This window comes from Ornithorhynchus anatinus, chromosome 8 (assembly GCF_004115215.2).
Source record: "Ornithorhynchus anatinus isolate Pmale09 chromosome 8, mOrnAna1.pri.v4, whole genome shotgun sequence".
NCBI classification, from domain to species: domain Eukaryota; kingdom Metazoa; phylum Chordata; class Mammalia; order Monotremata; family Ornithorhynchidae; genus Ornithorhynchus; species Ornithorhynchus anatinus.
The window spans coordinates 31248012-31259038 of NC_041735.1; the positions used below are offsets into that span (position 1 = coordinate 31248012).

The 11027-nt window shown below is 42.1% G+C and overlaps 1 protein-coding gene across 1 annotated transcript; it reads right to left on the bottom strand.

Annotated features, from left to right (window-relative positions):
• Positions 1-7044: 7044 nt before the first annotated feature.
• On the bottom strand, positions 7045-8001 carry ORNANAV1R3043 (vomeronasal 1 receptor ornAnaV1R3043). Its single transcript, NM_001253435.1, has one exon. The coding sequence runs from the start codon at positions 7999-8001 to the stop codon at positions 7045-7047; it is 957 nt and encodes a 318-aa protein (NP_001240364.1).
• Positions 8002-11027: the final 3026 nt, after the last annotated feature.

Sequence of the window (11027 nt, forward strand, 5' to 3'; positions counted from 1 at the left end):
GTTTTGTTTTGCTGTTTGTCTCCCTCCTTCTAGACTGTGAGCCCATTGTTGGGTAGAGATCATTTTTAGTGGGGCTTTTGATCCAGGTTTCCTCTCTTTATTCCCATGTTTTAGTGACACTGATGCCAAACCTTATCTAGCTGGACTACTTCCAGAAGGGTTGCCTTGGGAGCCTACACTCGAAAGCAGCTATATCTCTTATGGACTCCAGAGTCAGGGACCTTTTGCTGCCATCTTTCCTGTCGTCTTTGGGGTGACTGCCTCAGGTTGAGATCGTTTCGGCCCCAAGACCTCTAATCATTCGCTTTACCGGATAAAACTGCGAGTTTCGAGCGCCAGCTATCCTGAGGGAAACTTCGGAGGGAACCAGCTACTAGATGGTTCGATTAGTCTTTCGCCCCGGAGGCCGCCCCTTCACCACTGCCTGGCGAGAGGCTGCACTAGTGTCTCTTGGGGCGATGGGCCGGCCGGGAACCTCCCCTGAGTGCGGGGACAGGGAACCCAGCATCCAGGCGAGGGAGATTTTTATCTCCCTTTTAAACATGGCTCAGTGGAAAGAGCACGGGCTTGGAAGTCAGAGGTCATGGGTTCGAATCCCGGATCTCCCACTTGTCAGCTGTGTGACTGTGGGCAAGTCACTTAACTTCTCTGTGCCTCAGTTCCCTCATCTCTAAAATGGGGATTAAGACTGTGAGCCTCATGTGGGACAACCTGATTACCCTGTATCTACCCCAGAGCTTAGAACAGTGCTCTGCACATAGTAAGGACTTAACAAATACCAACATTATTATTATCGTCTCTATCTGTTGCTGAATTGTACTTTCCTAGCGCTTAGTACAGTGTTTTGTACACAGTAAGCACTCAATAAATATGATTGAATGAATAATTGAGGCTGATGCTGCAAGAAGCATCAAGTCATATTGGTTAGAGTATAGGCCTGGGAGTCAGAAGGTCATGGGTTCTGATCCCATCTCTGCCACTTGTCTGCTGTGTGACCTTGGGCAAGTCACTTCACTTCTCTGTGCCTCAGTTACCTGAACTGTTAAATGGGAATTGAGACTGTGAGCCCCACATGAGACAAGGACTGTGTCCATTTGATTAATTTGTATCTACTCCAGCGCTTAGTACAGTGCTTGGCACATAATAAGTGCTTAACAAGCAGCATAAATATTGTCTCCAATATTATATATTGCCTAATCACATCTTGGGGTTGATCCTAGTGCCCTATGTTTCCCCCAGTGCCTTGGTATTTTGGGAGTATCCCCTGCATTACCTCATAGGCCACATGGCTCTAAAGTAACAGATGGGGCCACGAGGTAGAGATCAATGGACCATTGGAGGAGGGACTAAGAGAGATGAATGGGTACCATTGGAGAGTGAGTGTTACCAACTCCCTACTCTGTTGCAAATGAGAAGCCACAGAATCTGATTCTAGCATGGGTTTGCTCCCATAGGACCATCTTCTGGAAGGCCAAGGGGAGCTGATTATGTTAGCCAGGGGAGGGGTTATGCAAATGGTATGTGATAAAACCCCATCCTTGCAAGTGGCCCAGGCTTTGTTTGTGGACCCATCAGTACCTAGACCAGCGGTCAGGTTGTTGAGCCCTCCCAGGAGGAAATGAAATTAAAGGTTCCTGACTTGGTGTGAGCTGTGGTCTCTTTGTTCTCTATGCTACACCTCACCAGGAGGGATAGCAAAAGACACTGTCCCAAGGACCAACATTTCTGTTCCTCTTCCATGGGGACCTAAGTAGCACTGTCTACAGGGGTTGGAGGTTCCCTCCTTTTTTTTTTATTATTGTATTTGTTAAGCTCTTGTTATGTGCCAGGCATTGTTCTTAACCCTTGAGTAGATACAAGACGATCAGGTTGGATACAGCTCATGTCCCACATGGTGCTCACAGTCTTAATCCCCATTTTACAAATGAGACAACAGAGCCACAGAGAAATAAACTGACTTTCCCGAGGTCACATAGCAGACAAGTGGAAGAGTGGATATTAGAACCCAGTTCCTTCTGACTCCTAGGCAGTTTTCTATCCATTAGTGTATGCAGCTCCTCACTAGAAGCTGTCTAGTATATCTGTGTGACTTGATGATTTTAATCTCTTTTCCTTCTCCTAGCAATTCTTGAAATCATCTGGTTCACACCAAGAAATCAGAGGTATGCATTCAGAGAATGTAACAAATCTTGTGCTGCTTTTTTCAGGACCTTATTAGAAATGAAAAGTGAATAAATAAATAAAAACATTGGGTACTCAAGCAATCATTCCAGAAGAATAAAGAGAAAGTTTGTTTGAAGGAAAGTTCTTCCTTCAAGAAAATTAACTTGTTTTATAGTGAAGTATGAGCTTCATTGTTTGGATAGGTAGCTCTCAACTAGTTAACTGTGATAATGCAATGGGGTTAATCAAGAGAGAATTTGCAATTGCTCTTACAGGTTAGAAATGCCTGTTGGGGAGGCATTTCTCTGTGTTTAGGATTTCAGGAATTGTAATTTGCTAAATTAGTTCAAGGTATATGACCAAGTTTGGTATGGATTATCATCTTCATTATATATACGTATATATGTTTATATCAATATATATATATCAATATTTATCATATATATCGATCAATCAGTGCATATTATTTATTGAACACTTACTGTGTGCAGAGTACTGAACTGAATGCTTGGGAGAATACACAAAAAAATAAATGTTGGTATTTGTTTAGTGCTTACCATGTGCAGAGCACTGTTCTAAGCACTGGGGTAGATACAGGGTAATCAGGTTGTCCCTCGTGAGGCTCACAGTTAATCCCCATTTTACAGATGAGGTAACTGAGGCACCGAGAAGTTAAGTAACTTGACCACAGTCACACAGCTGACAAGTGGCGGAGCCGGGATTCGAACCCATGACCTGTTCCCTGCCCTAACTTATAGTCTAGAGAGGGAGTCAGACATTAATATGAATAAATAAGTTACTTACAATATACAATTTAAAAATAACTACATAAGTATCGTGGGCCTGGAGGAGGGACAGATATCTAAAGTACAAAGGTCACAGATCCAACTGCTTACAAAATACCGAAGGGAGAGTGAGCAGGGGAAAAGAGGGCTTATTCAGGGAATGCTTCTTGGAGATGTGACCTTAATAAAGCTTTGAAGGTGGAGAGAGTGGTGGTCTGGTGTATATGGACAGGAAGGGAGTTAAGATCAACTCAGGTTGGTGAGGTACCCAGATTGGTGAGTGTGAATATGAGTGTGAGTGTGAGTTGGTGAGGACTCGAGGTGAGGTGGAGCAGGAGATCATTGGAGTAGATGAGTGAGATGAGGTGGACTGTGAAGGATCATGAGGAACATCCACTTGGTGTAGTGAATAGCACACAGGCCTGGGAATCAGAAGGTCATGGGCAAGTCACTTCAATTCTCTGTTCCTCAGTTACCTCTTCTGTAAAATGGGAAATGAAACTGTGAGTGCCCCCGGGACAGGGATTGTATCCAACCTGGTATCCACTCTAGCGCTTAGTACAGCGCCTAAGCATAATAAGCATGCAACAAATTCCATTATTATCATTATGAATATCAAAGTCTCCAAGAAGGAGTGTTTGAATATAGTGGAACTTGCCTTAATATATTTACTATGGAGTTGGATATATTGTACATATATGAAAGAAAGATGAGAGCAGGGCAAACACATCTGTTAATTTAGCGGGGCATTTTAGAACCTCCTAAAATCCCACATCTTAAAATAACTATTATGGGTTAATTGGAAAATAATAAACTTCATACAGCCAGAGTGCCTGAGGATTTGTGATAAAGCTGCAGCAGCATATAAAGGGAAATTGCAATTACCTATGACTACAAAGTAAGAGTTCATATATTTCTTAAAAGTCCAACCTTTTCTTTTCCTCATTCCATTGTTATATTTTTGAGGGGATATTAAATATTAAAGGTCTGTGATGTTAAGGGTTAAAATAATGCATTGTCCTGTGTGGTGTCTCCACTTTAGCCAGACAAGATGTGTCAATTCAAGTATCTAGATAACCTGGACATAACTGGCTAGAGGAGGACAAATGTTTGTCACTCTGTTTAGTATTGTGGTTATTTGTATAAGACCAGATCTGAGTGTCTGTTTGCCTTTGAAATTGTGTCTTCTTTTTTAAGGGGCTGGGAAAGTTTTAGGCACTGAATCTCAGGGATTTGGAAATAAACAACATAAGACTAACAATCAGGAATGTGTGCTGTTGTTAAATACTATTTTAATTATTTTAAATATTATTGTATTGTATTGTAAAGGAACGGTTATTTCTAACTTTATGAATTGTTTCTAGATAACCGTTGCTGATAAATACTCATGTGTCTAACAACTGTATCTTTAATATTTTATCTCCTGAGGGTTTTGTCCAGGTTCGGGGCCACACAAGATGAACTGGCTTCCAGACAGGTCCAGTGAAATGATTATCACTCAATTGCCCCCCCCCACGGAGCCTGTCTTCAACCTGAGCCTTAATGTGAAAACATCAGGAAAAGAGACTTGCTCCCACCAGACCATCTAGTTCAGAGACTTTGGCCTTCAAAACTATCTGAATAAAGATGGAGATTAGAGGACCACAAGGACAGTTTACTATGATTGTTTTATAAAACTGTAGTGATGATTTTTATTTATAATTGGTAAACAAAGAGCCACAGAAAATGCAGTGGGTATTAAAAGCAACAAAGTCACTCCAATATTAATATCTGATGGAACCCCAAATGCTGTTTTTGGGTAGGGCAGGGGACCACCTCAGTAGTGTAGTCATCCTCTTGGCTCTCCATTTTTTGGACCTTTTATTGGCTTAGTGTTCTACTGATGTTAGTGTAGGCCTTCTTATCCAGGGATCCCCTCTAATAGCCCTATGGTCCTGGCTTCTGGTTATCAAGCCTAATTATGGGGCCCAGTGAAGAAGACCTAGATTGTAGTAACTCGGGCCAGATGAACTAACTTCAAGGCATGGTTCCTTTTCTAATTTGTTTTCAAGTGGGCTCATCTCGCTACTTTTCTACTACAACCTAGCCCACACATTTCCCTCCTCTAATGCCAATGTATTCACTATACCTCACTCTCGTCTACTTAACCAACGACTTATCATCCACATCCTGCCTACGTTTTGAAATGTCTTCCCTTTTTGTATCTGACTGACAATTATTCTCCCCACCTTCAGAGCCTCACTAAGGTACATCTCCTCTAAGGGGCTTTTACTGACTAAGCCCTCATTTCCTCTTTTCCCTTTTCCCTTCTGAATCACTCTGAATGGATCCCTTTATTCACCACTTCCTGCCAACCCAGCCCCACAACATTTATGTATGTATCCACAGTTTATTTATATCAATGTCTGTCTCCCCTTCTAGAATGTAAGTTCACTGAGGGCAGGGAATGAGTCTGTTTATTATTATATTGTACTCTCCCGAGCACATAGCACAGTGTCCTGCACACAATAAGCACTCGATGAATATACCTGATTGATTGATTGGAAGTTTTGGGAAGGACAAAGAGGCTGATTGATTGATTGGAAGTTTTGGGGAGGACAAAGAGGCATTTAAAGAATTGAAACAATTAAACATGAAGCAAAAGGAGAAGCAATATTGAAAAAACTCCAGCAAAGTTACTAAATAAGAGGGTGCAGCTTTATAGGAAAGCCAAGAAGGTCAAGGAAAAGATAAGGGGGTGTGCCACCTATGGACCAGATCTTCCTGATGAATGGAGCTACAAGCTGATAAGAGGGGAGCCAAGATAAAGGGAACCACACAAGCAAGCTAATCGCAAGTGAATGTTGATAAAGCTAAGTGATGTTATTATATTAAATGGAAAGATGAGAGCACCACCCAAGAATTCATATACTGATTTAGTATACAAAACCCCCCATGAAGAAGTAGCGGTGGTGCTTGGGGCAGGGAATGAGAAGTGCTGTGAATGCTGTGACATCTAGGGGGATGGGGAATAATAATAATAATAGTATTTGTTAAGTACTTACTATGTGCCAGACACTGTAATAAGAACTGGGGTGAATACAAGCAAATCGAGTTGGACACAGTCCTTGTCTCATGTGAGGCTCACAGTCTCAACCCTCATTTTACAGATGAAATAACTGAGGCATAGAGAAGTTAAGTGACTTGCCCAAGGTTTCACAGCAGACAAATGGTGGGGCCAGGATTAATATCAATAATAACAATAATGTTTTTTGTTAAGTGCTTACTATATGTCAAGCACTGCTCTATTCACTGGGGTAGATACAAGGTAATCGGGTTGTCCCAAATAGGACTCACAGTCTCAACCCCCATTTTACGGATGAGATAACTGAGGCATAGAGCAGTGAAGTGACTTACCCAAAGTCACACAGCAGACAAGTAGTGGAGCTGGGATTAGAACTCATGTCCTCTGACTCCCAAACCAGGGCTCTTTCCACTAAGCCATGCTGCTTCTCCAAACCTATGACCTTCAACCCCCAGGTCCATGCTCTATCCACTACACCATGCATAAAAGACAGAAGACAGAACTACTTTGGATCAGTATGTCATCATCAACAGGATGTTGAATAACAATGTGGAGTTTCAATAAACGATGATCATATTTAGTTGCAGATGAGTTCAGTCTTTCTGGACTCGATACTCACTTCTTATCAGAAGTGGGGCCACTCACTGGGTGGACAAAGAACTAGGGGAGATCACTGAAGCTAAGTGCATAGCAAGAGGGACTGTAAACTCATCCTCTAGGCTGTAAGTTCATCCTCTAGACCGTAATCTTGTTGTGGACTGGGAATATGTCTCTTTATTGTTAGTCTACTCTCCCAAGTGCTTAGTACAGTTCTCTGAATGCAGTAAGCACTCAATAAATATGATTGAATGAATGAAGGGTGCAAATAAAGGCTCCCCACCCTGTTCTCTCCCAGTAGACTCCAGATGCTCTTTTCTCTCTGAGGCATTGGGTGCCAGATAGATACATGCAGATATCTGCTTCTTCCCTCTTTTTCTTTCCCTGGAATATTTCTCTAGAGATTATGGGATGAGAGTAGGATGAGAAGGTTTCCTATTGTTCATTCCTGAGATCTAGGAGAGTCGCAACATTTCTCAACTTCTTGAGGGCCCACTGAGGCCAAGGGACACGAGGATCATTAGAGATCAGCACCAAAGGGCAGAAGAAGGAAAAACAAGAACCTAGAAACATGTTAAGGTCAAAGAGAATCCCCGCATCCTCCCCTAACAAACTGACAGTCAGAGTAATGCCACTGTTGATGCAGTAAAAGCAAACAAAGGAAATGATGAGGAATAGGATGGTATGGGTGGCTCTGCACTCTGGGGAGGATTTAGGAGAGAGTCTGGCATGGTGAATGTGCTTAACTCGTTTGCGGTGTTGGTGTAGCACAATCACCATGTAGCCACTAGCCCAACTCATGAGGAATACAAAGAAGATATCTCGCAATGTTATGACTGTTATAAATTGAATGATGCTTACATACGTTTCTGGGAGTGTATTTAAACAAGATTTCAGACTGTGGACTCTGACTTGGATAGTGATATTTTTGCTAGCTATTATATTGAAATTAATGTTCACTTCCACCAATATGTTGAGGATCCAGAAGAAGACAAAAGATGGAAGGATGTAGTTGGGTATTCTGGGTTTGAGTTGTTTCCACCAGGAATTGCTGGGACTGATTGTGATGGCTTGGAATACACCCAGCACACAGGTGGTACAGATAGACAGAGCTCTGGCTACTCTCCGGATGAGCAAGGTGATCTGGCATCCAATGGTACCTCCAAGCGGCTTCCAACCAAAGGCCATTACTATTCCTGGGACACACTGGGTAAGGAATATGACTATGTTGGCCATAGTCAGGTGCATAAGGATCAGGTCTCTGGGCTTCCTCCAACGGGGCTGAGCAACAAGGCTGCTGACATATACTATGAGCAAAGTGGAATTGGCTAGGAGCCCAATTACAATCTGAAGGAAGAAACAAATTGTGAAGATCAGGTCACTCCAGAGCATTTCTTGATTTCTTCAGAACTGTAGAAGCCAAAGTGCCTTCAAAGTGAAATTCAAAAGGGCTTATTACGGTTATATTCTCATATGATCTTTTTTTTCTGTAAACAATGTCAGCACATTACCCATATGTTAGTTCATTGATGAAGCTTTCTGTGAAATGACATTTGGGAATGGTGATCCTTCACTTAGTGTCTTAATGAGGTGGAAAACATATTCCTATTGGTGTTTATTAGTAAACTACGTGTTTTATAGATCGGTGAGCAATTGTTCTTCAGCTTTCCATAGCAGTCTGACCCTTGTGGAGACAGTAAGGACCTTTAGATGAAATATACATGTTATTCCTAAACCATCATGAACAGAAAAATGTCCATGCCATTTTCATTGTCAACTCAGAATAAATTTTTAAAAATCGTCAAAACTTATAAATGTACTATGTATATCCCTCACAGTCCAGGTAGGTTTTATCTGTACATCACTTAATCTTCCCTGAGAAACTCCTCATTTCCCCACCTATTTACCATCGCTTCTGTGTCACCTTTGCACTTGGGTCTGTACCCTTTTTAACTCTTTGATACTGACCACACCCCAGCCCTATAGCACCTGTGAAATATTTATTATAATCAATCAATCATTTGTATTTACAGAGCTCTTACTATGTGCAGAGTTCGGTCCTAAGTGCTTTATTGGCTGCTGTTCACCTTATCCATCTTTGATTGTAATTTCTGCCTTGCCCCCGCCACCAGTCTGTAACCTCCTTGAGCAAAACTATTATATTGTAGTATAGTGTTCTGCTTATGATAAATTCTCAATAGGTATCATTGATTAATTGCTCAAACACAGAGGACTCTGACATTTGACTGTTCATATAAATAATTCATATATTTTGGAATGGAAGGTTGTTTCTTGTACAAATTGGGTATTTAAATGATTTATCTGTCAACTCAATTTTTCTCCTCTAAATCATATTCAATCATTCAATACTATTTATTGAGCCCTTACTATGTGCAGAGCACTGTACTAAGCGTTTGGAGTGTACAATTCGGCAACAGATAGAGGCAATCCCTGCCCAGTGATGGGCACACAGTCTAAACGGGGGAGACAGACAGCAAAGCAAAGCCAAACAAAACAAGACAACAACATCAAGACAAATAGAATCAAGGAGATGTACACCTCATTAACAAAATAAATTGGGTAATAAATAATATATACAAATGAGCAGAGTGCTGAGGGGAGAGGAAGGGGGAAGAGCCATATTTGCAGACATCATCTCCACGCTGGTGTCTTGGATGCTGCATTTTGTAACAAGGTTGGCAGCGGGGCTTACATACAGCTTGAGTTTGTCACTCAGTCAGTCAATCCTATTTATTAAGCACTTACTGGGGTGGGAGAAACCACCTACATACAGCTTGAGTTAGTCAGTCAGTCAGTCAGTCCTTTTCATTAATCCAACATTATTATTATTAATCATTTATTGTGTGCAGATCACTTTGGAGACTATAATATAAGAATATGACAGACACATTCCTTGCCCAAAGTGATCTTACAGTATAGTTTGTGGCCAGGAACAGCTAGGGCCAGACTGACTTTTGTTTAGGGTAGTCCTCGAGGGGAGCAGGAAGGAGGAGAATTCCCCTCCATGACCAAGTGGCGTTTTCGGACATGCCTCATACTCACTACTCTATCAGTCTTCATCTTGTGGCCTGTTCTTCCGAAAGCAAAGTTTACATTGGGTTTGCTGGGTGGAAGGGGGGAGATGGACAGCCCCTAGAAGCAGAGGGAGTAACACCCTGATTAATGAACACAAGGAGCACGTGCAAACACACACACACACACACACGCACACACACACACTCTAGAAATTTTCTAAATCTGGAGCTTCTTAATTTCTGTTTCATGTTATTCCCAAACTTTTAATACCAAACCCCCTTCCCTCCTCTCCCTAGTCCAAATCTGCATAACGACCTCCTCCGGACCAGAAATCAGCAAGGCATTTCCTAACGGCACCGAGAGGAAGAACTAGAAGGGGAGGTGGTAATTAGCATCTATTTGGGTTAATCATTCTCACCATCTATGGGCTAATCGAGAGGACAAGGAAGGTGCCTGGGTGCTTCTGACTTTGTAGAAAGAAGTAGAGGATCTCAGAGGCCATGCTGCCTCTTTAGTGTTGCCAACTCTCTGCACTTTAAAGGGCAGCACCCCCTTTAAAAGTCAGTTACACTGGCACTGGCTGTTTTGGGGAGGCGTTTTGTGAAGAACACCATCTTCATAATGTTCCAAGTAATGGTGATGCTGATAGGTTAAAATGGGGCATGATTCTGAGGGTTTGCTGAAGTTTCTCCACCCCAATAAACAAGCCCAAACCAGGGGCTGAAACCCTATTTAGCCACTGGGTTAAAGCCTAGGTTAGCTCCTGGTTCCCTTACCGTTCTTACCCCTTCTTTTCAGTTTTTTTTTTTTTTTACTGACCTCTCCTTTGTCTCGCCTCCTTTCACTATGGTTATCCCCCAGCTGTCTCTTCTGTGTCTTCTAGATTCACACTTTACACTGCTTCCCCTGGGGAATTCATCTGCTCACCAGGCTTCTGTTATGACCTCAATGCAATGATCCTCAAATCTCTTTCTCTTGCCTGACTTCTCATCTGATCTGCAACTCCATGTATCCTTGTGCCTTCACAAAATCTCTATTTGGATGTTTTGCCAGCAGTTAAAACTCAACTTGCTAAAAATCAAACTCTTCACCTTCTCCCCTAACCTCACTCCCCACCGTGATGTTCCCATCTCAGTCAATATGACCTCCATCCTCCATGTCCCAGAAACCTGCTATCTTGATCTCATCCCTTAACTCGTTGCTTTCACTCAGACTTCAAATCTTGCCAGTTTTTCCTGCCCAACATTTCCAAAATCCTACCTAGCACTCCTCACATTCAAATCCAAAATCTGTCCTCCTTCAGGAAGATTTCCCAGATTGATTTCTCAGATCTGTGAGCCATATCATCCAAACTCTAAGACTTCTCAATTTTTGACCACATG

Bases quoted from the DNA above. Each gene is read 5' to 3' on its own strand.
- ORNANAV1R3043 (NM_001253435.1), bottom strand. From the start codon at position 8,001: ATGCTCTGGAGTGACCTGATCTTCACAATTTGTTTCTTCCTTCAGATT.